The sequence below is a fragment of the Emydura macquarii genome, unplaced genomic scaffold (assembly GCF_026122565.2).
Source record: "Emydura macquarii macquarii isolate MOO-44397 ecotype Brisbane River unplaced genomic scaffold, CSIRO-AGI_Emac_v2 contig_2768, whole genome shotgun sequence".
NCBI lineage: Eukaryota > Metazoa > Chordata > Testudines > Chelidae > Emydura > Emydura macquarii.
In genome coordinates this window covers 36,143,778-36,171,100 of record NW_027132905.1, presented here as the reverse complement: position 1 = coordinate 36,171,100, position 27,323 = coordinate 36,143,778, and the positions used below count along the sequence as shown (strand labels likewise).

The following is a 27,323-nucleotide window of genomic DNA, read 5'->3' as shown; positions in this document are numbered from 1 at the left end:
ATATTTGCCTTCTCCCAGCGCTGCTTTAGCCATCAGGAACTGCAGCGCTGCTCAGACTTAGAGACCATGACTACAAACACCCAGGGTAACACACTACACCTTGCAAGTCACAACTACGGTGACCTGTGAAATCCTCCTGTAAGGTTGTGTGGCTACTCAGTTGCTCTCACTCAGGCAAGGATCTTGCTGTCATGGGTGTTTCTTTCTCTGATTAGGAAGGAATGGCTACAGGAATCTAAGAGAGCATCAAGGAGCTAAGCCAGTCAGTGAACTTGTGATGATAGAGAACAGAGGTGGCATGGAAATAGGGATCTATCTGCAGACTCCCTCGGGAACTGATTATTAACCTTATTAACTCCTGTCATTAGCCTTATCTGTCCCAGACCTCTCTGCAACATGCAGGAGAATCTTCTTGTTTCTCCATATCACCACCTGCTATCAGGCCTGTTCCATCTCCCTGATGACACCCCAGTGCAAGGCATCAGACAATCAGGTATTACATGGCCAAGAGCCCAAAAAGCAGGTAGAATAGAGGCAGTTTCCATCTCCAACCCTGAGAACTGTGTGTATCTGATAAACACGTCTAGATTTCTAAATGCTCAAGAAGGAGGGGTAGACAAATAAAGCTGAAAGGTAAGAAAAGGTACTGGTCAGGTTGTGAAGTCCCCCCGCCACTGCATGGGAGGGGATGCAAATTAGGTGGCATAGTCACCTCCATGGCTTTGTGTTCCCCAACCTCTCAGAACCCCTCCCTGTTCACTTTGGGGGGGAGGGGGTTGGGGGTTCAGGATCTACAGTTTGGGATGAGTGGGCTAACCTGGGGCAGATCTCTTGTGGGGAGGAAACACCTCCACCATCTTTCTTGCCTCCCTCTGTCCAAAGGGAGCCCCTGGCAGCAATTCTCTATGGACAGCCCCCTCCAGGTGTGCAGCCACTTCTGGATGGGGTGGCAACCAGTGCTTGGCACAGGAGTGCAGAGAGGAGGAAGTTTGATAAGCATGAGAGTTTGCCTTGGCCAAAAAGCACTCCATGGGATCTCTACTGTTCACACAACATAGCTAAGTCTCAATTGTTAAGGATTCAACCAGATGATCCATACACATCATCCGTATCGAGCACAATTTACCCATTGCAGAACAAAGTCCAGCTTGGTTTTGCACTTGTGGTCCTGGGGAGTTAGATTTTCAAACCCGTGGAACTCATTGCTAGGGGATGTTGTGAAAACCAAAAGTATAACTGGTTAAAAAAGAACTAGGTAATTTCATGAAGAATAGGTTCATCAATGGCTATTAAGCGAGATGGCCAGGGACACAACCCATGCTCCAACTGCTAGAAGCCACTGGCCGGAGAGAGGGTACTGGGCTAGATGGACCATTGTTCTGACCCAGTGTGGCCGTTCTCATGTTTTTATTTTATGCTTAGCCCTCGGAGCCATCCCTTCAGGCTACTGGTAAAACAAGCCCTTGTGTTCTGTGCTTTGCATTCTGAGTTCTTTAAATTATCAAGGTGCTGATTTCTTTCAAGGAGTCCAGCTAGAGTTCACTGGGATTTTGGGTGAAAGGAATTAGTGAGCCAAGGCCATTATCAGAACAAGCTCATTGCTTCCATTTGTCATAATTATGATGAGTTTTAGAGCAAAGGAATATGTTTTGCTCTCTCCCACTGTGACTCAGCATGGTTACTTCTACAATACTTGTCTGTCTAGATATGTATCAGTCCTCATCACCTAATATTTGAGCACTTGCTCACACGCTGGTCTTTGTCAGAACTTTATGGGGCAGCCTGGATGTGGAGTGAGGAGAAATCAGCTTTACTGCTACCATTCTGTGTAGCTGACTCTCTTGCACACAGGAGGGCTAGCTTTACGAGTTCACCCTTGCTATATCATCCTCTCAAAACATTTTCTTGCAGGAGGGTGAGAGGCTACTGCGTCCACAGCAGTGCCTCACTATACCAAGCACTTTACAGGTATCCTTCCTCGGACCATGGATGTTAAATGTGATGCTGCCAAAACAGGATTAAAAATCAGCCAAAAGAAAATAAGTCATGATCACTGAAAAAGGAGTTTGCTGTGAGGGTGCAGATGTGATTGATAATGAAGAATACAGCATAGTTAATGAGCATGTATATCTTGGAAGCACAACCAGTAATGATGCCCAACTTCATATGGCGATGAAAGCAATAATTGGGAATGCACATGGAACTTCTTCGAGACTGGCAAATACTTGGAAAAAATAAAGAGATTCACACAAGAACCACAATAAATTTAACAATGTTATTGTGATACCCGTGTTATATGCTTCTGAAACCTGGCAAATGCTAGAAGCCCATGACAGGAAACTATTCAATCGGAGATTAAATTCAATGTTGATAAATGCAAAGTAATGCGTATTGGAAAACATAATCCCAACTATACATATCAAATGATGGGGTCTAAATTAGCTGTTACCACTCAAGAAAGAGATCTTGGCGTCATTGTGGATAGTTCCCAGAAAACATCCACTCAATGTGCAGCAGCAGTCAAAAAAAGCTAACAGAATGTTGGGAATCATTAGGAAAGGGATAAATAAAAGAGACAGTGATTGAGAGAGAAGGCTGAAATGATAGGGCATGTTGTACAGACATGTAAAAAAAAAAATATATATATATATATATATATACACACACACACACACACACATACTCCTAGACAAGGTCTTGACTGGATATAACTTGGTGGAAAATGGAAAAAAGGAAGACGAGATGATATATCAGAAAACCCTTGTGGAAGATGTCAATGTTATGAGGACAGATTATAAAGAAGCAAGAAACGTGGCACTGAACAGACGGAGGTGGAAAAACTGGGTTGCCTTGTTTCATAAAGTACAAGATCATCTAATCTAATAATAATAATGGGAATGCAGAGAAATTCCACTCCCAGTGGGTGTCTTACCACTGTCTCCAAAGAGAGTCTGCCAGCTATGCAGGCTTTTGCTCGGAGTCTTTAGAATACATTTCTTGAGCACAAAGAGCTGAACATGGCCTCTCCAGCCAGTGATGCTTTTTCAAGCATTATTTTCAGTCTGATTTGGATCAATTTATTCTGTTAGGAAATCTACTTTCCTTTATACTTCCATTGTTTATGACTTTGCTATTATACTCTTGGATAAAGACACATCATGCAGTGGTTGGTACTTCTGGATGACAGCACATTCTGTTAATATCTATTTTATTTATGCTTTACGTCAGAATCTAATTAAATACAAAAATATTAACACCTGACTAAAAATCACAAAGGTAGGAAATCCATTGTTAAAGCTGCCACTATGTAATTAGGGTTGTCCAAAGGGTGTAGCTAGGAGCAATTGCTAGGGAATTAAGAAAATGTAAATTTAGCTTAAATAGGGAAAAAAAATCTCCGCTAAGTAGTGATCAACATCTCATTGCTTGGGACACTTAAAACTGTGCCAGAGAAAGCACTAGCAAATATAAATGGGTTTGTTTATAATGCACTTCTTGCAACAGTTCTGTCAGGTCAGATAGCAAAGTAAAAACATTTAGGAAAAGGCTAGTGAGCTTTGTAAGGAGTAATCCTGCACTAGCTGGCCTGGGGTAAAAACCTTTGCTGTTGCAGGTAATTTTGTTGGTTTCAATCAGGCCCTCTGCATAACTGTGATTTAAAAAAAAAATTTGGTGTTTTACTTTAAACATTTAGGGTAAAACACACCACCAGCATTCTGCTGATGACATTTCCTGTTTGTAGTTCATTAGATCTGGTACACTGTAGAGCAATAGTTCCCAACCTTTTTGGCTCAAGGGCCACAGATACCATTTTTACAAGCCTGAAGGACCAACAGTCTCTGCCAGCAGCTGCCCTCCACCACTGCAGACAGACGGAAGGGATTCAGCAAGGAGGCAGCCTCCTTGCTGGTTTCCTGTCCACTTGGCTGCAGCCCGGAAACCGCATGCATCCTGTAGCCCCATGCACTCCACCTGGATCCCTAGGCAGTGGCTCCCTTGCAGCCAGGGGGATAAGAGATCAATATTCCCCTCCCTCTGGCTCCACCAGGGACCCCAGCACCTAGAGACCCAGGGAGAGCACTGATTTCCCCTCCTTTTGGCTACAGCAGGGAAACTGCACGCATTCTGTAGTCCTCTGCGCTCCACTTGGGTCCTTGGGCAACGGCTCCCTTTTGCAGCCAATGGGGGGGGGGAGCAGCGGGCCACTTTGAAAGACCCCCGGCCACAGGTTGGGAACCACTGGTATAGACTAACAATTCTGTATTTGGCACTTGCATGAACATTTTAATGCTTCAGAGCTCCCTACATATCAGCATCGCTTTTCCGAAGCAAATTTCCATTTAAATCTATTGCATTTAGCAGAGTAAATATCCAACCTATGGTTCTTTGAAACCTACCTACAAATGGCATGTATTATCATAAGACAATGTCCATGATACAATGGACAATTCTTTCTGTTCAAACTCCTACTGAAACAATGGAGTTTTGTGTAGTAAGAATACACTGCAGCAAGCATATGATCTAGCGTGGATGCCAACAAAAATTAAAAAAAAAAAAAAAAAAAAGAAGAAACCAAGCATGTAAAAATCTAGCGGCTCCAATGGATAAGCCGCCAAAAACTATGAAGCCAGACACTATACTACGTATGTTTTGCAGCTAGTCTGCAAACTCAGCTACCTCTTTTGCCTCCAAAACATGTTTCTTTCCAAACTGCCAGAAATGATTAGTCCATTTGAAAGACTGACCATATGCAAAAATTAACCCTGAACAGAAATTGCTTTAAATTATCCAGAACTTAGAATTTGGTTTGTTTTTCAATTTCTGAATGATAAAAGCAGCACTAATTTAATAAATAATATAAAGAAAATGTACTGGAATTAACTACCTGCCACAGTGTGGACAGCTTCTGGCTGAGTGTGAATTAAAGCCCCCTGTAAAATGGGGTTAGAATGGCAAAAGCTAAACTTCTGGAGTCTTTGTGGCTATTAATCACTTTAAGCAGTTTTTTCCCCCCTTTGGTGTGTGTTTCTTTCCAAGGTGACAAAAAGAATATAAATTTTTCTCATAACATTGATTCTCTTTATAGAAACCTTTTGAAGAGCAAAAAATCCCTTTATTATATGTATTTGGTATAATATATATTGCATCAAAAGCTACTCAGTAAGATTTCTTTGACAACATTTCAGGGAGTGGGCATGGATCTCCTAGTGCCACAATAAGATATTTGCACCCTCGTATATTTTATTGACTGGCTGCTGCTGTCAAGAAAGGAAGGGAAAATTAAATATCTTTGTAGGTCCCTTTTTATGACTGGCTTGGAGGATTTGGGTACATGAGTGTGGGCTAGGTATGTGTGGAACTGGGTGCAGCTCCCCTTCCAGACACAGAGAATAGCAGCATTTTGGAAGTGATGGATGGAAAAACAATCCTCCACCACCTTGTCTGGAATATTGTGCAGTCTGCCATTCCCTGAAGGATCAGGTATCAACCTACTTTAGAAAACAAGTGCATAGGTGTGTGGCTGCACAATGCTAATTGTATGCCTTCATACTGTCTGTGTTTTGGTGGCTGGATTTTTAGCTTGTGCACAGAGCCCTACACAAGATGTAGGCTATGTCTACACTGACAGCGGCAAAGTTGCCACCATCAGATCGACTTATCTGGATTGACTGAGCGGTCAGTGAAGACCCACTCAGTCGATCCAGAAGTTGACGTACTAAAACCACCTCCTCAAGTGGTGCAGTGCAGTGAAGACGGCGCACAGAAGAGAAGCACAGAAGTTGATGGGAGTTACGCAAGTTGTTTGCGAAACTCCTGTTGACTGCTGCCGAATCACCGACAAAAGTGTAGACCAAGCCTTAGACTCCAGTCTAAGCGATGCACAGGCCTTGTACAGATTCTCTGCTCACAGCTGAGTTGCACGCTTAGTGGATAAGGATCTCAAAATGGCTCCAACATTTTCTATTTCTCTTTAGCTGTTGCTGCAGCACGAGATGCTACCAAGAAGCCTCTGGCCTGGCCTAGTTGTGTTTTGCCTTCAGTATTTTGTGTAATCTCTTCTAAAACACTGACTCCTCATTTTTTAACAATAGTTCTAATTGCTGGGATTGGTCTGTTTGTGTTTCAACACTTCTGGTAGAACACAGGCTTGGCAGGTGGAGCCTTTATTTTATGGGACTTCCTTTGATATTTCTTTTGTTTGTATATCTGCTTTTGGAATTAGTTTCTTTTGTAGATAATGGGATTCCATTATGGGGTGTTAAGGAGCCAGTAAGCTGTCAGCTAGGAGAGGAGATAGGAGGTTTTGATCAATGACTTCTGTTCGTTTGTATCTTAGATGTATTAATTTTGAAATTGTTTGTCTCTATTTTTATTAGTTTTATTGGATTCAGGGGTTATGATGTAAGTTGAAGGTTTTTTAAAAAATGAGTTTTTCTTTGTTAGTGGCTCAGTTTCTGGGGCTGTGTGATCTCTTTTCATTGTAAACTGTTTGGAGTATCTTTAGTGTCAGCAACTGATTCTAGCATATCTGTGGGCTTCTTGTGGAACTAGGGTTCTTTAGTTAAATCATTCATGAATTTCTTTTACCTATCACTTGTTTCTTTTAAACTTTTCCCCTGTTTTACTGTGAGCTAACAGCCCTGGTAATCAGAGGCCTGTCTTTATTCACAGAACACAGATCTACAGCATGGGCAACAATGGCTTGAGCTTCCTGTACACACCACCTCTGCCAATATGCCTCCACATTGAGTTGGAGGGATGTCTCCTAGGAGTGACAAGGGAGTTCAGTCACTGGCTTGTCTGCTGAATGCCAGCCAGGAGCCAGATAGTAGTAGTTGTGCTGGTGGGTTTTGTTACGTAGATGTGTATTACTGGGAACTGGGTTGAGACCCACCATCTCCTTTCATATAGGCCGATGAACAGCAGACTGAGTCACTACTCACATAGGTCAGAGGTTTGTTTCCCCTTTGGTGTATGGCAGTGTGGTCCTGTATGACTAGATGACTTGCATGTGCATAGGTAGGGAGATGTTTATTCTTCTCTTGTACCCTTCTTAAATATATTTGTTTTATACTGGTTTGCTCCAAACCCCAAATGCCAAGGGATGTAATAGAAACAGAGTGTTTGGTGTATCTACATTAGAGTTTAGCCTCAAGTTTTCTAATGCTGTACCAGATATTTTCTCCTTCTGCACTGTTTCCACTGATGCAGTTTGTCAGGGCACTCTTTGGTTGGCTTTGTGTTCTGAGCATTCACTCCAAGTACCACTGAGCTTCATGGAATCACTGAGTTCTTCTGGTTCTGCTACAATTTGTGAGCTTGTAGACAAGAACTTTCCCAGCTTCTTGTTACTGATGTAGTGACCAAAGTTGGCACATAGATGTCAAATTGTAATATGAATCTGTTTGTTTTCTTCTTCATAATGCAGTCATTTGACTAGGACGACTTCTGGGCTTTTTGATAGAGAGACTCTCCTTAAATTAAATGTTACTTTGATTTTCTATTTCATATTTGAATTACGTTTGTGGCTGTAGATATGTTAGCTGCATTAAATAACTTAAAATGCTCTTTGTAAATACAGTAGGAATCATTTACAAACTAGTACGTGAGTTAGGTTTAATGGTAATCCTGTGTGCGTTGATCTTTCCTTTGTGACATGCATACCTAAAAATGCTGGAGATACCCTTGCAACATAATCAAGTTATGAACTATAGCATTGCTGAAATGTGCTGTAAAGAAGTGATATCTGGCTGTGTGACGATTTTAGGCATCAGGTTGTAAGTGCATGAGGAGTAAGTTAAATAGATTGTTAGATTGGGTGGGAGAAGTAATGGAATTTATGTTGGACTAGACCATGGACATGTTATAGGACTTAGTGACTCCTTGATGGGTATGTTTCTGGATAGTAAAACAATTTCATCCTGTGCAATGCCAACACTGAGTCAGCAGACGTGTGGCACCCTGAACTTTGGCAAGGGAAGCAGCACTGTTGTCTGTTCCGCTGCACTTTAAGATGTGAAATATTTTCTGTTTGTGCAGTAATCACATAATTTTAATGCACTCTGGGGGATTAGTTAGTGTGTGTGTATGTGTGTGTGTGTGTGTGTGTGTGTAAAAAAGAGCATTTGGGTAGTCCTAATTAACCTCTTCACTTCCAGGTTGAGGCTTGCTCTGGCACTGTAAATCGATGCTCCATTCAAATCAGTGAGAAGTGAGGCCACAGAATCCCTAGCGAGTCAGACTGCATTGGGGATGCATGACTGCTTGATGTGCCTACTGGTATTCTTGAGAGAACCACATTGATGGAGTTACTTTGGCACTTGTTCTTGTTTTCCAAGTAGTCTGTTTCCAAACAGACCATACAACTAACAACCTACCGTAGCTGATGCTTCTGTGGTGAAAGTATAGAATCCAGATTCAAAATAGCTTTATGTTGCTGTTTTTTTCCTTGCAGGTCTGAGTGGGCTTTATGAAGTGGCTACATACAGATCTACTCCTCTTAGTTACAAAGACCAGTATTCTGGGAAGGATGTCTTTTCTGCCCTTTGCACAAGTCCTGTTTTGTTATCCCATTTATGCAGTTTGCATCCTCCTAATGCATAAGTCTTTGTAATTGTGGAGGCTTTACTTAGTGCATGGAGACTCTGTCTGTCCATTGTAGACTTTAATTTGTCCGGTTTTGTGAGCTAGATTTTCCTTGTTATCCAAAGCTATTTCCTCTGGATGAGGGAAATCAGCCTCTAATATGTTGTTAAGCAGAAAGCTCTTGGGAACTCCCATCCTAGCTGATGTGAATTCTTCCTTTATCCTTTTCTAAGAATTGAATTATACATTTAGAATTGTCTAAAGATCTGTCCCTCTGGGACTGAGCTGAACTTCTGTCTTTCATAATATCATAGTAGGGGTAAATGTTCTGAGGGTGTCTGAGTGACCATGCTGAAAAGACTTGTACTTGTCTGGCCACAGTTCTACAGTGTACTACTTGTCTGACTGCAGGTTCCATCCCCAAGAGTGGCTTTTAGAAATTCATTGCATATACATATGGATTTCAGTCTACTGGAAAATTGTGTAATGGGTTCCATGTTATGAAGAAATGCCTCCGCTCTCCATAGTAAGGGGAAGCAAGCTTCCTATTTATAAGACCAAATTGCACCTCCCACTTCTAAGTGAAGAGCAAACCAAACCCTAATAAAAAAAGCTGTTTTCAAGATATTTGTGTAGAAATTTTGTAGGCGCTGAATTTATTCAAAAACCTTCTAACATCCTTTAGTGCCCTCTGTTTAGTTATTCCTTTATGAGTTCTGAATAGTTTTATTCTTCAGCCTTTTGGAGGAATGATGTCTTGATAGGGGTTTTGTGGTGGTGGTGTGGCATCTTTATTTACTGGATACCTGGGAGAGAATCACACCTGTAATCAAGCACATATTGAACACTGCCTACCTCATGCGCACACACACTGTATACTGTTATGTTAATGGCGTAAACACAAAGAAGTTGATAAAAACATCAAATACTTTTGCTAGAAGGTTGCAGTCTAACACTGTTTCATTGCTTAGAATTCAGAATCACAACACACAAGGCTCCAAATGGGGGAGGGAAAGAGACTGCTATGTAAAACAAAGAGCCACTACTCCCGACTTCTTCTAAGCTGTCTGCAGACTGGCTGCTGCTCCCACTCCCACTGTTGTATGCAGTAGGTGAGGAAATATCTGTCATTGGACCAACTTCTGTTGGTAACAGAGACAAGCCACACAGAGCTCTTCTTCAGGTCCTGAGACCTACATGGCTCAAAAGCTTGTCTCTGTCACCATCAGAAGTTGATCCAATAACAGGTATTTCTTCATCCACCTTGTTACTCTCACTCCCATGCATTTCACTACAGAGCCTCATAGACGGCAAGCGGGACCAGGAAACTCTCCACACTCTCAGAGTGATAGCTTGCAGTTCCAGGACAGTCCTAAGTACACCTTATATACATGCTATATTTATGTGCCTGTAACGCCCCTCTCCACCCTGTTACCTTCTTTAATGCCAATCTGCGTATAGGTTTTGATGGACAGACCTGGGTTCTTATGGATTGCGCCACCCACTCAGCAGGGTGTATTTGCTTTATTTTTTTTCTTATGAATTTAATTGGCAGTGCCTCCACCACCCTCGCTCCTTCCTGGCAGGGTCACCAGGGCAGCTTGGGAAGAAAATTCTTACCACAGGATAACTCCTACTTACTTGCCAGATAGTTGGAGACTCCCGAGGAATAACGCAAACACATACAATATATTCCACACAGCCATTATATTAAACAGGGGATAAATATAACATAACAGGGTAAAACACTCTTCTTAAGGATCACCAGTCACATGACCTGAGGTAGCAATTGTAAAATGAGTGTCCTGTTGGTACAGGTACTTTGATAGGGCCCTTGATGACCTGTGACCACACTATCTGCTGGACAGCGGTTTAGCAGACTGGCTGACGGAGCTCAGCACAGCCCAAAGGCTCACAATTGGGATAAGGTGGTCAGTCCCTCTGTAGGTTTAATAGGCAGCAGATTATCAAAATCCCCCAAATCCTTACTCCATGGCTTGAGGACGCCATGCAGGGAGCAGGGGTTCCCCAAACAATTTCCATGACTAACTAACCAACTAACAGATGGTGCACTCACACGCTCCGGGATTGAGCCGCAGGGTCAGAGACGACTCTGGACTCCTCAGTCACTGCAGAGGGGCTGGTCTCTGCTGGCAGGGATCCTCTGCATGCAGGCGTCAGGCTGCTTCTGGTCCCAGGATTTCCCCTCAACACCAAGGGGTGCAGTGGTCCAGGTGCAGATTACAAAACTACACCACAAATCCAAACTTCAGTCTCCCACCCGAGCTCCCCAGCACACTCTCAGCAGGCCAAGACCCTAGCCTAGCAGCCTGAGCAGAGCTTGCCATGTGGTGCCTCTCCCACCTAGGGAGGTGGGGGCCTGGCTAACTCAGCCTGCTGGGGGAAGTTTTCCCAACAACGCTTTACAAACTGGGAGACACCTTGGAGTGGGAAGGGCTCAAGCTGATGGGTCTTGCTTTCTGGTCCCCAGGGGCCAGTTCTCAAGGGGAACCCTGCATGCAGGTCTGGGCTCACCAGCTCCCCACACAGCTAGTCCTGCCCGTTCACCCCTGGCTCCAGACTGCTCCCAAAATGGTCTCTCCCCTCTCCTGAGGTCCCTGGAAGGGGCATCTCCATTCATACTGGTTGCTGGGCAGACTCTGAGTCTGTCTTGGCTCCCCCTCCCTGAGCTATCAGCGCACACAGCCCCAGGAACCTAGGTAATCTCCTTGGGGGTTACATGCCCATTTTTAATCTATCTTTAAAAATTGCAGTTTGCTTGGGTAGGTAGATATTTATATGCAAGAATAATTTATAATATACATTTAAAATCCATTCATCCTTGAGTCTGCTGACCTGTGCAAGCCCAAGACACAACTGTAGAGGTGAAGGGATATAGTAGGTTTTAACTTTTTAATGTTAAAATTTTAGACCCATAGTTTTCTCAGGTGGCATTTTTGAGAAGGGAGATTTTAAATGTGCAATATTCAGGTAGGCTGATTTTTAGGTCAGGGTGGGATTTAGGATCCATTAACCTCAAATACTCGTGCTCCTCCATTCCACCTCCCCAAACTGTTTGGTGACATTAGGGGCTTGGTTTATCACAAAGGCTCCTGCTTCTAAACTCTGTCATCATACCTACAGGAACTGCTTTATAGCAGGATCTCTTAATGGCGACTTGCCCCAGGCAAAATCCTAAATCTATCTGTGGCTCACTGGGAACGCCTACTTGGGAGGGGTCTAGAGTTTGAAGCAGCTTGATCCATCTCTATATGAAGGCATTTGTTTCCTTAAATGCCTGCATATACAAACCATCTGCCAATAGCTTCTTGAGGGTTCTATGTTAGAACTGACCAGCCCGGGTTTGGGAAGTTCTTCCTTTCTCCTCCAGTGCTGGTATTTCCATTTCATTTTTAGGACTCGCTGTCCATTATAGTGTAGGAGTTGGTGTGCACTATAACCTGCTTCAAATTCTTAGTTTTCAGTTTTTACTGATTCCCTCCTCCTCCCCCCCCCCAAATTTTGAATCTCTCAAGTACATGAAAATACTGATTGTTAGGAAAATTCCTCCCTTATATATATACCTTATATTAAGTAGGTGTGTTTATTAATGAATTAGTTTAAATGTAAATGCAACACTGTTAAAGTAAGGCAATGTAGTGGAAGTGCGTAAGCATGCATGTGCATATGTGTACATGCTGTTAATGAACAGTTCATGAAATAAATCATAGCATTAAACTGCTTTTACTTTTAATAATCTTCTACATTTATTGTTTTGTTTTCTGTTCTCGTGTCCCATAATGTTAACTGATATTTACCCAGAAAACTGTGAAGTTAGTTTTTTGCAGTGATTGATGAAATTTTTTTTGTAATAAACACTGATAAATTCCCAGGAAATTTTAAACAAAATCAAAAATTGAAAATGAAGAGCCTTGAACATGGCGCATCTAGGACCTGACACAGTAGGTATGCAAGCAAATCTCGTATGCTATAGCAAATTCAGTGCAAACACCGGACATGCCTCTTAACTCATTTAATTTCTATCTAATTTAATAATTTGAGCTACTGAAATATTTTCTATGGAAACTCAGTAGAACTCTGTTTCATCACTCTTGAAACTGGCCATTACACTGCATCTTCAGAGCTAATGGATTTTTGGACCTGTCATCTTTGTGTTTGGCTACACTGCGGTTAGACACCTGTGGCTGGCCCTTCCCAGCTGACTTGGGCTTGCAGGACTTAGGCTAAGGGATTTAATTGCTGTATAGATGCTTGAGCCTGGGCTCCAACCTGAGCCCTAGGACCCTACGAGGTAGGAGGGTCACAGAGCTTGGGCAGCCAGAACCCAAACATCTACGCTGCAATTAAACAGCCCCTTAGCCTGAACCTGGTGAGTCTGAATCAGGTGGCACGCGCCAGCCGTGCGTCTAACTGCAGTGTAGACAGACCCTCCGTCTTTGTTTAGTTGAACATTGTCAGAGTTTTAGAACTTCTGCTTGTTTCACTTATTCATCTGATTTGACTGGTTTGTAAAAGTGTAGCATTTGTTGCTTACTCCAAGATTGTGTCAAGTGTAGCTATTATTCAGTCTCTGGGGGTTTGCACTGCATTATTTTGACGTGCTGCATTTTAAATGGCATCCAATCAGAAATTAATGAGGGGCATATTCCGGACATTCGCACAGCCATTTGCCTGATTCATGTATGAATAGCATTGCTAAAATCTACTGCAATAGTAATTGTTTTAAAAATACAGGCCTCTAATTGTTTGTAAAATGAGGCATGCAATGGATTCTGGGAGAGTTTATTTGTAGTGTAAACATGTAGGTTAGAAGTCATTAATATGACATTCACACAACTCTAATAAAGTACATAACACAGAGATCTGGCACCACTGAAATACTCAAAGGACATTAAGTATGAATCTTAAAACCAAGAGTGCTGGAAACAAGATATTTTTACGTCTTGTTTGGGAGTAATATAACTGCATTCTGTGGCTCTAGCAGATGCTTGGGCCAGCTGGCTGGAGAGCTTTGTTTCCCCCTTAGCTTTGGTGTCTTCTCTAGAACTCTCACAAGAACATTTTTTATCATCTCATGGTCGAAAGACCCATTTTTGTGTGCACGTAATATTCTGGATTGTGTAGACTGTAGACACTTTTATTACAAAAGCTCTGGAGGATAAACTACAAATGTTTGAATCTAATTTGAGGCAATATAACGTTGTCTGGCTTCACTGACATTTCTGTCTAGCTATCAGTATCCAAATCTCCCTGAGAAGGAAAACCTAGAGCTGACTGAGACATTTATTTTTAGAGAGATCAATTGACATAGAGCTACGGTAGTAAATATTTCTGAGTGCATCCTCATGAATAGGGGTGACAGAGGGATGTGTCACCCCATGCTGTGTTGGATTGCAGGCTCTCTAGGGAACATTGGAGGGACTGAGTATCTTATTTTTGGTATGAAACTTAAGTAAGGAGGCTCCACATTTATATATAAGCTTTTTGATGCTGGCCATCACCATAGCATCTGAATCCTTAATATAATAATTTAGTTTATCCCCTCAATGTTAAATCCTTGGAAAGTACTTGTATTTAGAGAGAAATCAGCACAGAACACAGATGCAAACCCATAGAAAGTCTTTACTGAACTACACTAAAACCAGCCAGGACTGGCTGAGCTATCCCCTAATAGTCTAACTCTATTGCTATGGCAACAAGCTAAGCTCTGTTGCTACAGCAACCTAGGCAATAAGGCAAGAAACAAAATACACAACACTCAACATTCCCCTGGAGGCAGAAAAGTACTTGCACAAGAGCATACTAGAGAGGTTGTGTGGCACAAGCAGCATTGGAAGCTGTATAATTGTGAACTGTAGGCAGAGTTGGCTTTAGCAGATTTTCACAGCTGCTCTGCCCTAAGAAAAGTTGGAGAATATGGCTGCCTTACACTGATTCTAATGAATTTGGGGTCCCACTTTGCTTAAACAATATATCATTTTCACATGCACTGTCTAGTGCTGAATGTTTTGCCAAGAAAAATATGAGCAGCTGGATTTGCTGGGTGTGTAGGTCAGCATGTTGCCTTGAATATGGGGCATTAACGAAAAGAATATTACTGGTCTCGCACTTGCCAGCACTTCATGTTGCTAAAGCTGCATTCTAGGGAGAATGTTTTATTTTTGCTTGATATTTTCAGACAGTCTGTTTAATTATGCAAATACTGTACTGTGAATCCTCCTTTTCATGAGAATTTTGGGCTTATGACCTTCCCCAACTAGCGCGACATTAAGATAAATCCTTAGTGGGATTTCCTGCATTTTATTTACTTAGTTTGACACAGTCGAGCCATGCGTCTCACTTTTCTGTAAAATAGTTGATTTTCATACATTTTCATGTGTAATTCTGTTATTCTGCAGCTGAAATATATTAATTAGACTAGTAAAGGTTAAAGTTTTGGGGATATGGTGAGACCAAGAGGCACCATTTGAGAGAATCCAGTGCTTGCATCTAGTCCATGAAAAGCTGTAGTACTTGTGCTGTGTATTTCCATGCAAAACCATCTCTGCCGTCACGTTTATTCCTATGCAAAGGCCCTTTTAAAATACTGTCTTTTTGATGCTGCTTCTGTCAAATTGAAGAGTTGCAGTTAGTAAGTGGCAGTCTTCCTCTTTTCCATTGACAGCATCTCCAGATGATGGGGATCAAAAAGGTAACTGTTCATTTATAGGTATACCAGTCATGCCTCTCGTGTTTTAATCTGTTGCCCCCAGGAAGAGCTTATGTGAGACAAGGAACACCATGGAAAGCTGGTCCAGGAAGTGTATGTGTTGTGAAGACAGCAGTGTGTCTGGGGTCCAGAATAGCTGCCTGAGCTGTGGAGTCTCTAGGTGGCTGTGGGAGGCAGACACCATAGTAGTAGAGTGGCAGGGTCGCAGCTGGAAGGAGAATAGAAATTCCAGCTATGTTTCATGTAGTGTCAGAGTTACATACTGAGTCGAGGTGAGAGTACTTTTGGGCAGCCTGGCTTTTGGCTGCCACCTAACCATAGGAATGGGAAGCTTTCTGTCCAGGTTGGGGCTCGGGGCTGAGGGTCAGGTCAGTTCCTATTTGCAGTTGTCGCACCCTAAGGGAGTGATCAGCGACCTAAGTGACTGCACCGTTCTGAAGCACGCTTGTCCTCTGGGCTGATGGCTGTGCAGCAGGTGATGCTGCAGCAATGCAATGAACAGAAGACCCAGATCCTCCAGGAAGGGACATTGAAGGAGAAGACAGAGGTCACTTGGGGCTAACAAAGAGTGAGGCAGCTCCAGCCTAGCAGGCAGCACTCAGAAAGACATGGAGTCATGAGAGAGTTTTTGTTACTTTAGAGCCACTATCTTTAAGACTCCCTTTATTTACCCACAAAGAAATGTTCTCCTGGATGTGTTTGTGGTAGAGCCAGCTTGACACCTAGTGGCCTGTTGAATTTATGGCAGGTGACACAGACTGACCTTTGCTGGCTTTTGATTAGTTTGGTTAGATTTCTTATAACTCTGCTCCAATCAGATGGGGTATTTATAAACCTGCATGTGCTGGTCACGTCTTCATTCTGTGTGAATCATCATGAATCCCTTTCCTAACGCTGCCAATATAATTTAAAGAAACAGGAGTAAAAATTATCCCTATAAACTTGTAGCACATTCTGTATTGGGCTGGCAGGAACAGCAGTGATCGTTAGAATATCTCTGAAAAGACATTTGCAGCTTTTCTACAGCCTGATCTGAATTGAGTGGTTTGACTTTACCAGTACAGTAGTTATACCCAGGATACAGCTCTGTGCTGAATTAAACAGTGTCTCATGCAGCATAGCCTATCAATCAGGAAGCAGAGAGGCATTGACATACTTTATAACAAAAAGCTAAAATAAAAATGTTCTTTTGGCTGGTTGGGATTTGAATCCAAGATATGGACATTATATGATGCAAAAAGAAAGTGTTTTTGCCTTCATATTATTTTGCCTTGTTCATTCTAGCTCACTTTACACACCAGCCCTATTGGTTTCCCAGACACTGTGAAGTATGTTCTGAGCTTGGTTTGTTACTTGGAAAGGAGGCCACTGCTAACAATCAAAAAGAGAATCCTCAGGGTTACTTTGAGGAGGGAATATGCCCCACAATGCCAAGATTTGGGACAAATATTGTCTGGTGCTGCTGTTTTTCTCTTTAAATATTGACAGTTGGATGTCCTTGCCCTGTTTCCAATGCCCCTGCTTCCATCTCACCAGGCTGAAATGGGCAACAGCTTTAAGCAGCAGCTTTAAGTGGGCTCAGACTGGGACCCCATATAATAATACAAGCACATGCAGCGCTTTTAGTCCATGTAGCTGAAATTACTCTTCAGATGCAGGCACGTGATAGTGTTACTCCCAATTTACACGTGAGGAAAGTGAGGTACAGAGACGGCAACGACTTACCTGAAGTCACTCAGCTAGTCCATTTCGGTGCTAGGAACAGAACGCAGTTTTCCTGACTCTCAGTCCAGCAGCTGCTCAGACTTATTCCTGATACTGTTCATGCATTGGGATATACCGTATCCTGGACTGTAAATCTCTATGTAGGGAAACTGGTTTATTTTTGCATGAATAAGAAATACATTGAGAGTTGAGAGAGATGTGGCCTGAGTCCAGGACAGGACTCAAGCATCTCCTGAGTTCTAAGCTTGTTTCTGCCTTGGGTGAGTCATGTAAGCTTTCTGCACCATCCTGATCAGGAGATGAACCACTAGGGGTTATACCTGCCCATAAAGCTGTGCTGAGGTATTGAAGGAGAGTATATTCTGCCCCTACAGCTTGAGGGGCAAAGCGAACTCCGATAGCCCCATTCCAAAACCATGCACTCGTCTCTCCTCTGTTTCAAAGGTGCCCTTCCCCATCTCACTAGCTCTCTGCTAATCCGAGACATTGCTGTTGTATAAACTCCCATTACTCTCCCCACCACTTTCTCAGTCCCAACCCATCCTGGGCTCCATATTTGGCAGTTTCTAGCCTCCACACCTGCTGATGGTTGGGCAGGAGCTCACAGTTAGGAGAGACTGAATCTCATTCACCTGGGTGGTGCCATACCCACCTTCCCTGCCAGACATAGCTCCCACCCTTGTACTGCAGGGAAATTTTCCTGTCCCTAGTTTCTACCCACCTGGGAGGTCACTGGTTTCCTTAGAGTTTATTAGTTCTAGTAAAGAAGAAAAGTCCTCAAGAAGAGAACTGACTTTGATCATCACTCCCACAGAGCGAAGTAACAGGCGGTGGGGGAGAAGTGGTTAATGCCCTATATAGATAAGCTTAGCTTGAAGGCTAGAAAGGTTAGAAAGCATGGCAGAGTCACTTTTGGTGTTGTATTTGTGTCCTGCAATATTGACGAATCCAAGAATTAGGGATATAAAATTATTTTATTTTATTATATTTTAAATGAATGCTAAGAGTCTCACATATTCACATGACTCCAGGATCTGAGGCTTTAAACATTTACAAATACTGCAAGACTTGCCATAAAATCATAAGCAGGCAACAGAGGTCTTGTTTCTATTCTGCATATTGGGAATAACATTACATACAATTCTAGTGCAAATTCTAATTATTAAACACAATTATTAAGCAAATAGCATGAGGTATAGGCGATGGACATGAGACACTGGGGAAGAGATGCCAGAGCAAAACTGCTTCCGTGCAGAATCTGCCTGCATTGAACGGTAATGTGGGGTATGCAGCTTCCAAACAGACCTTAAATGGTCTTGAAATGTGTTAATTACTTACGTTGAACTATCTGTTGCACCTTGTATTTAGCTGTGACACTGAGTACCTTTCCCAGACTGGAAGAAGGACTCTGTGTAGCTTGAAAGCTTGACTCTCACCAGCGTAAGTGGGTCCAGTAAAAAATATTACCACACCCACCTTGTCTCTCTGTTGGAGTCTAGATTGTCTTAGATATTCAGACATAATTGGAACAATATGCCCAGAGGCGGAATGCTACAGCCAGTATGTGGGAAATGGGAGTTCTGCCATCTTGTACTTTAGCTCAAGAGCAATCACTAATTAGAAAGATTTGTACAAATATAGTAGATTACTTGCCTCTTTAGGATGAAATTGTTCCACAGTGGCTGGATCACTCTCTGGATGGTTTAATGACACTGATATATGATTAGTATAGTATCTGCTGCTGGTGGCAATGATGGGAAGGCACTGGAATTTGCATTGTGGTGTGATGTGGTTAGGGTGGGACAACCTCTGTCTGTGTAAACGCCAAATGAATGGGATTGTTGCAGTCTCTTCTACTGGAGTAATACTTGCTAAGGAGAGGCTTTTATACTGGGTTAGAGTATGACATTATTTTTCTGGAGGCAGTATTTCTTCACACAACACACAGTCATCCTGTGGAACTTGGTGCCAGAGGCTGTTGTGAAGACCAAGACTATAATAGGGTTCAAAAAACTAAATAAGTTCTTGGCGAATAGGTCCATCAATGGCTGTTAGCCAGGATGGGCAGGGATGCAAAACTATGCTTTGATGTGTCCCTAGCCTCTGTTTGCCAAAAGCTGGGAATGGGTGACAGGATAGATCACTTGATGGTTCTTGTTCTGTTCATTCCCTCTGAAGTACCTGGCATTGACCACTATCGGAAGACTGGATACTGAGCTAGATGGCCCATTGGTCTGACCCAGTAGGGCCATTCTTATGTTAACATGCAGGCCCCCATAGTGAGACTGTACACTCAGCAGTTCCAATTGTCACTAGTGTTTGCTACTGCCAATACTCTATGGTTGTAAATAATGAAAGATGAAATGTTGGCCAGCATATTTCATCACAGAATAGTTCATTCCTTGCTGTAGTCTATAGTGTCCTCTACTGGGCTGTGGCTATAAACCTGCTCTCTCTAAAGGGCTGCCCATAAGCTCTTCTTCCCTTCTCAGCATCTTCCCTACTCAATCACCTGACCAGTGGTAAGAATAGCCTGCATTCTCTGAGCAACAGATTTAAAAATAATTAAAGGAGATTTATTTTTATGCTTTGCATAACTAACCAGAATTCAAAAGCTAAGCAAGATTTTTAAAAGGATTGTCTTTAAAATGTCTGAGGACAGCCAAAATCGTATCAGGTGTAATAAGATAGAACCTATTTCTATGACATAAGCCACTTACTAACTGACAAGGCTATGAAAAAATGTCCCCTATGGGTAGGGTATTGCATAATTGCGCTCTACAGGGTTTCTTGCGCCTTACTGTGCACTCACGGACCCCTAGCTGATCCAATAAATTCCTGTGTTTTGACAAAACAGGAGAGGAATGGTCTGCTGAGTGTGGGGGAGTGGCTAATCAGTGCTATATGGAGATGCTGTGTGCTTAGTCTAGTGTCTTCCTCTCCCTAAAATGCACATGTGCATAGCACTGCAACAGAGTGGGATTTTTGAGTCTTCTAATTGAAAACTGATGCATAATTCCTATTCAGCATCTTTTTTTTCCCAAGCTTCATGAAGTTGTTTTGTAGTAATTTCAAGTTCATGAAACGCATATCCAGCACTGTCTTAATTTAACTTACAAACTCTGCCAGTTTCCTGTGAGCAAATCAGTTCTGATGTGAAAGTAATGGGCCGTATCATGCCTGCAAGTGAGAGCAATGACTTACGTTGATGTCACCCACTGGCTTTTCATGGAATTATTAATAAATCAGTAATTCTATCTGCAGTGATGTTGTGCATGTATAAATATTTAATTTACCTTTAGGTGCCCATATTTTCACCATCTTGCCCTTAGCCTTCTGATGTAGTGCAGAACTCTGAGGAGCTGCACAATAAATGAAGTTATCTGTGCTTTCTCTGTGGTGGGAAAGGTTAATGTATTACTCCTTTTTTCTTTTAATCTTTACACAATTTGGCTTTGCGGGCTTGGGACTTAGAAATCTAAGCTGGCAAAACACAACTTCTCCTTCCTGGAGGAAAGATTTAAAAGATGGCTCTGTCTGACAGAGATCTCTTCAACACAGAACATTGTTACTGTGACTAAGTGAAGACCTGTTGCCTGCTTCTGTTTTTAAATTAATGACATTTGTGATATGATGCCGTTTCTCATGGTTTTCCATTTAAGGATGAAATATTTTGGTCCTCACTATAGACTTTCCCTTTCCAGCCAAAGGCTTTCATCATTTTAGTGTGCCAAGTGGTACAAAGAATACTTCTCAGACTGGATTTAAAGTCAAGGATCAAGCAGCAAAGGTGGGATGGAACCCACCTACTTGGTGGTTCCTTTCTTGAGGGTGGAGCAGATTTAAAGGAGTTTTGTTGTTTGAAACTTTTAAGTCTCCAAAACTACTATGCAAGTTAATTCTTTTTTGCACATTTTCTTTTTCAGGAAATTGCAGCTTATTTAATAACATTTGAAAAGCATGAAGAATGGCTAACGACTTCCCCTAAAACAAGGTAACATTGCTAATATTGCAGCTTGTGAAAATGTACATTGATTTATTTTCACTGATTTACTTGACTTGCTAATCAATTCATTGGGCACAAAGTGAAAACTCCGAGTCATGCTTGATAGCTTGTGACAGCGAAGTCTCATTAATTGACTTAATGAGTGTTGTATTGAATAAAATCAGATTGATTAAAAATAGACCACAGGCAATCTTGACAGGTAAAAGTTTTAACCTGATGGTTTAACATTTAATTGTATCCTTTCAGTTGAATGCATTTAAAAGGCTTTGTTGAGTGAAGGTTTTAGGCTATTTATCTTGACAGCGCTCCCTACTGTCACTAATCTGCTAGCCACACTAAAAAAATCCCTTGCACTTTTCATGTTTAAAATGCAGACTCTACATTTGTTTGCATTTTGGCACGTTTCTTGTTGGGGTTAAGTGTCTGGCGGCAAGGAGATCCCAAAAAAACAAATTAACAGGCATGTTTGCAGTTTGTTAAGCAGTAAATGTCATGTATTCTTCTAACTGCCATAAATGTTTAACTTCTGTAGCTTGCTGGGAACTGATGCAGTAAATTAAAGACTGCAGATGTTTTCCTGTTGTGGAATCCTGATAATTTTATTATGTTAAGAGACATGAAGTTACAGTACGCGTGACTGACAGCAAAAAATGGAACTTTTCCTTACGGAGAGTGTGTAACGTTCTGAAATGTTATCTAAAATCACATTTTTGCTTTTTCTAAATTACAGCATCTTTCTCATTGACAATGAACAGAGCAAGGGTCTATTTCGTCAAAGGAGGTTTAGCTCAGCAGGACATGTGCTGAAGTTCTATATTATTCTTGCTGTGTAATTGGAGGAAACCCAGTGCATTTTCACATTTGTTCACAAATAGGTTGTTAGGTCACTGGTATAAGAACACAGGAATATACTATTGTGTTGTGGTTCAGTCAAGGCCTGCTCTAAAATAATACAAAGAGCTCTAGTACCTTTCATAGAGGAGGCCAGAGTAACTGGACATGAGGCCCTCCTAATTCTGGATTCTCAATTTGAATGGGCTAACTACTGCATGGATAGCAAAAAGGCAATGATTAATATAGAGAAGAGGGTACTGTAAAGCCAGAGAGTGCCTTTTCCATCTCCCGTTGGGGATGTCCTCAAGAATTGCAGATGCAGAGAGGGGTACTGCAGACTGAGCACAGGATGAATCTTTGATAGTTTGTTGCTTGGTTTGGCATCATATTCCTTTGTAATTAGTAGGGGCAGAAATTATAGGAAGATACAAGAATGGTTATTGACCGTAACAAATAGTACAAATTAATTCACTGAATGTTTAATCGCTCACAACTGAGGGGAGGATTTAGACAAAGGAGGATGGTAGAAGAGCAATTATAGAACAGAGAAGGATGACTTTCTTTGGAAAATTAGAAAACTTCTGTTAAATTTAGGACACTCCCCCCTCACATTATTAAACAAGTTCTTCATTAATTGTTCTTAAAATGTGTGTGGTAAGGATTGAGAGGTGAGATTTCATATGCTATTGTTTTCACAGGCGGTGCACTCAGTTCCACCAGACTCAAATGTATTAATAAAACGGTAATGGTAGTTCAGTTTCTTGCTGCCAAAGATCTTTAAGTGCACATCTCTCCTGCCGAGGTGGGGGTCTACATTTTATCACTAGCAACAGGATCTCAATCTGCAATGTCTGGGTGCTGTCACCTTTTTCTTGGGACTGTGTAAACAGTTTAGCTTCAGAACAACAGGTAAAATGCTTGTATTTGAAAAAGCTGTTTGCTGACCTGGGAACTTGAGTTCTAGAATTAATGCAAAAGGACTTCTCCTTGAGCCTTTGCCAACTCAGCCTATTGAGTGGTCAGAAAGCAGAGACGGGATATATATATAGCATCATTAAATACATCAGAATATGCATGTGTTTGTTTGTAGAAGTGTTCTAAGACTTTAAGGGTTTGTTTAGTTTGCTAAAGGCAATGCATGAAAATAGCAATTTTCCTATTAATATTACAATATCCTGCTCCTGTGTATTTATACTTGAAAGCATAATGTCCCAGGAGGGGGAAAGTTGCAACAGCTGTTCAAGGACCTTTTTAAATTAGTTGTTGAGTTCATTTTGAATTTTTTTAATATTGAAATTAATTGGTGCAGTTAAATGCTGAGTTCATACAAACAGGCCTCTTGGTATTAAAGAATTAATGACATCGATCCAGCACTGAACTGGAACATTCCCCATTCTTTGTTTGCTGCTGCAGGTGCTGCTAATTTCATTTTAGAAAATTAATAAAAATGAATTGCACCGCTGACATTTATAGAGTTTCTTAATAAAATGATACATAGTGTGAGTTGAGGAATCACTATTAAATGAATCACGGTAGTTGACGCTCATACAGATGTTGGTATAAGAGTTTCAGGAAGGGGTTGTCCCTTGTCTGTACTGCTTTCTGGTGGTTTAAGAATACAAATAGTCCTTATTGCATCCTAATTATAAAGAGAGCCTTGGAAGCTGAATATTTGTGATTCAGGAATGGTATGCTAGAATGTTTCTTTAGTGGGAGGCAACGATGTGGTAATATTAAATCTACAAGGAAAAGGGGCTGGGAATGGCTCTTCTGCAAAACTTGTTTTCTTTGCACAAAATGTTGTCTATGTTTGATATTTTCCCTACAAGAAGTGTGGAGTGTAAGTTCCAAAATGCAGGCTGGGACGTGTGCATCCAGAAGAGAGTAACTTGGTGTCCTCTGCAGGTCCTTAACCATGATATGTCACCTTCAGTAGTGTATCTGAAGCATGGAGTTACAGATCATAGGGTTAGGCCCTGTATGTTGAATATTGCTGACAGCATTTTATTACTGTATAATCATGTCACATTACAAGAGCTTCATTGCAAGCTGATATTCTTAGTGGAAGGTCAGCAATGGTATGTTGTGAACCCAGAGATGAGACCCTTTGCACAGCTAGCTGCAACGAATGTTGTATGTTCACAAGAGAATGTGCAGAGGTAATTTGAAAAATGCATGTGACTGATTCAGGGAAGTCCAGTGCTGGTTTGGTTTGTCTCCCCTTTCCTTTTCATTGGATAGCACAGCTGTGTTGACTGTGACACTAGAATGAATGTCATGTTTATAATGGAAACCTAACGCTCCTTTCAGGGCTGGGTTGTTTGCTGTGACTAAAATGTGTTGAAGGAGGCTTGGCCTGGGAAGAAATTGGGTCTTAAAAATTCAGAAATAATTCTACTGCACTGTCTAATGTACAGGATGGCAAAAGAGGACTGTGCTGTGAGTTTAAGGCAGTATCTGTGTGCCTGTAGTTTCAACATGGTTAATATTTTATATTAATAATTCAGTTAAATTATCTATAATGATATTAAAATTAAGTTAAAACAATTGATTTCCAGTGTTTACAAAGAAATGGTGCAGCATGGATGTTCTAATGTCTATATATGTCTCTGTAATCTGTGATTAAATGCCTTATGCATCCCTATTAAGAGAATCATAATGACTGAAGAACTTCCAAATGAATGAGAACTTCCAAAAGTTCATAAATACACTGGATTTTTTTGAATGTATGAATCTATGAATTTCACAAATCTTCGGGTGAAGTGACTTTCTAATGCTCAGTAAAGATTAAATGTCAGGGACAGCAATGTAGTTATTTGGTTTTGTAGAACTAGGAGTGTTATTTTTACAAAATATGCTAATAAACATATTGGAGATTATTATAACTAATTAATTAAAAGTAAATAATGTATCAACATAAATTAACAAAGTACATCTTGTGATGCAGTAACCTTGATGTTTTCTTGTAATCATATTTGCTTGCTTACTCGTTAATTTGCCAACTAATCCACAATGGGTCTTCTAGTCATTAGTGAGAATTAATAAAGTTCTACTGTGGTGTAGCACTAATAAAATCTTTGATGCTTCTAGATTTAAATGCAAATCATGGAAAATCATTAAACATTCCCATAGGAAGTGGAATAAAATTATTATTTTCATTGTGAAGGCATCCTGGCTTTCACTGGCACAATGGATTTTCCAGACACAATCTTGCTGTATGGAGACATCTATTCTACTAATTTTCTCCTTCAATGCATTCTATAAATACTGATATTTTTTCTTTAGTGCTTTTCATCTTCAAACCACTTGAAAAACTTTAATCCTCGCAACATCACCAGATTCAAATCTCCCACATCCCAGATGAGTGCCCTAATCCCTGGGCTATTGTTTATTCTGGGGCGACTGGGGTGTCTGATGTTGACCAGGAATCCCATGCTGGACTTGCAAAACCTTTCCAATGAAAGGTTTGTCAGAACCAGTAATGCTGCTTGATTTAGAGGATGAACTGGAACCTTGGTCTCCCACATCCCAGGTAAGTACTCCTACCTTAGACCATAAGAGTCAATCTCTGTCTCCCCTGTGGCCCAATGAATATCTTATTAGTTATACAAAGTGGAACAGCTTCAGTGGGGATTGGGGGAAGAGCATGTGACTGACTGACTTTATAGCCTTGTGGTCAGGGTACTCACATGTGATGTGGGAGACCAAAGTTCAAGTCCCTGCTCTGCCTGATTCAGACGGGCAACTTGAAGGTGCGTCTCTCACATCCCAGGTGAGTGCCCTGATTGCTGGGCTGTTGGCTATTCTCAGATGGTCTCTTTCTCTCTCTGTCTGATTTTGACCAAAAATTTTATCCTGGGCCTAAAAGTTTTGTTAGAGCCAATAGGATTCCATGAAAAGTTTTTTTTTCATTTCTGCACAAAAAAAAATGGTCGGTTAAAAAGTTCCCAACCAGCTCTTAATATTATCCTCCTTCCCCACATGAGAAACTGAGGCACAGAGAGGTTAAGTGACTTACTACAGGCTAAAACCAACAGGGCACTGGTGGAGTTGTGGTTAAAATTCAGGAGTTCCAGACCCATGTTCAGCCTGCTGGAGTTGGCTGTTCTGTCCATTAGATCACACTGTTTCTCTATAAAGACTGCAATTCGATTATTAAGAATTTAGTAGCCTCTTCTTGCAACTGATAAATATCGATTTTAACCTCTACATCTGTGCTTTGACACAAGTTATTTATCTCTTTCATGCTGCATTTCATTGCATTATGTTAACCACTTTTTCTTTGCTTGATGATATTGCTTATTTTATCTTTCTTTTATAATATAAAAATCAATAAGTGATTAGGTAAGACTCCTTTTTCTATTTAAACTTACGAGAAGAGGTTTTTGAGAGTAATGGCATCTAAGTTGGTCTTTAACTCAGGCTTTTAAGTCCTAGATGTTGTCAGGATTTGAAAACTGTGCATGAACTTTTTGGTACAACCATATAAACTACAGACACCTCAAGAAACCTTAGCTCTGAATCTCCCACCTCTTGTGAATTAAGTCAACCCTTGAACAACGAGTCTGAGTTAGCACATGGCTGTGCGAATTGGATTGGATTGTGGTCACATAAATTAGAAAAATTAGAGTTTTATGACAGAACTAGAGCTGCCTGACAGGTGAGGCCTGCAGAGAGGATTAATTTCAGATGGACATATTTTAACTACCAGTAACATTTGATTTCCATTGCTTTATCACTGTCAGAATCAACTGCAGGATACCGCACAATAGGAATTGAAATATATTGTATTTAATTTTTCAAACACAATATGACAGATCCTGTGATAATCTGTGTTCAGATACTCTGTGCACTTCCAGAAGTCAGCATGGACAATGGCCATGGGCTACAGCGATAAACCAGGTGATACAGAATGAAATTACAGCCATTCTAGCACAATCCAGTATTGGGATCCTGCAAATGTCTTCCTAGTTTAACCAAATTAAGGCCACTTTAATTCTGAATGAGTGTGTCCACACACGGGTTTAATGCAGTTTGTTGAATCCACTTTAAAGTCACACCTTTAGTTAATTTGGATAAATTTTCCTGTGTCCCTGTGTAAAGAAGCCCTTCAATAAACAAATTCCTCAAACATTTGGTGCAAAGGAGAGGGTGGGGGTAAGAGTAATTGTAGAAAAACTTACGCCAACTACTGCAAAACTGTCTTTGGGAATGCAGTCACTCTTTTTACAGTTACGTGTGATCTTTCTATTATGCTGCATTCGGGCCCTGCTGTGCAGCTAATATGGTCATAGCCCAGTTACATAATACAGTGTTAGAGTATTTTGTTAGTATGTTTCGGAAATTCTTGTTATGACAGAAAACCTACAATCATTGGGGAAGTCTCAGACCTGCCTGAATGGCTCTCCATTCCAATTCCAAGTGATTCCTTTGGCAGTCTGA

The 27,323-nt window shown here is 41.2% G+C and overlaps 1 protein-coding gene across 1 annotated transcript in view; it reads left to right on the top strand.

Moving 5' to 3' along the window:
* Window positions 1-27,323, top strand: part of CAMTA1 (calmodulin binding transcription activator 1) — a 938,867-nt gene that overhangs the window by 233,958 nt on the left and 677,586 nt on the right. Inside the window, exon 3 of the mRNA XM_067567040.1 lies at window positions 20,968-21,035. Within this exon, the coding sequence (XP_067423141.1) occupies window positions 20,968-21,035 (68 nt within the window). The remainder of the gene's footprint in view (window positions 1-20,967; window positions 21,036-27,323) is intronic.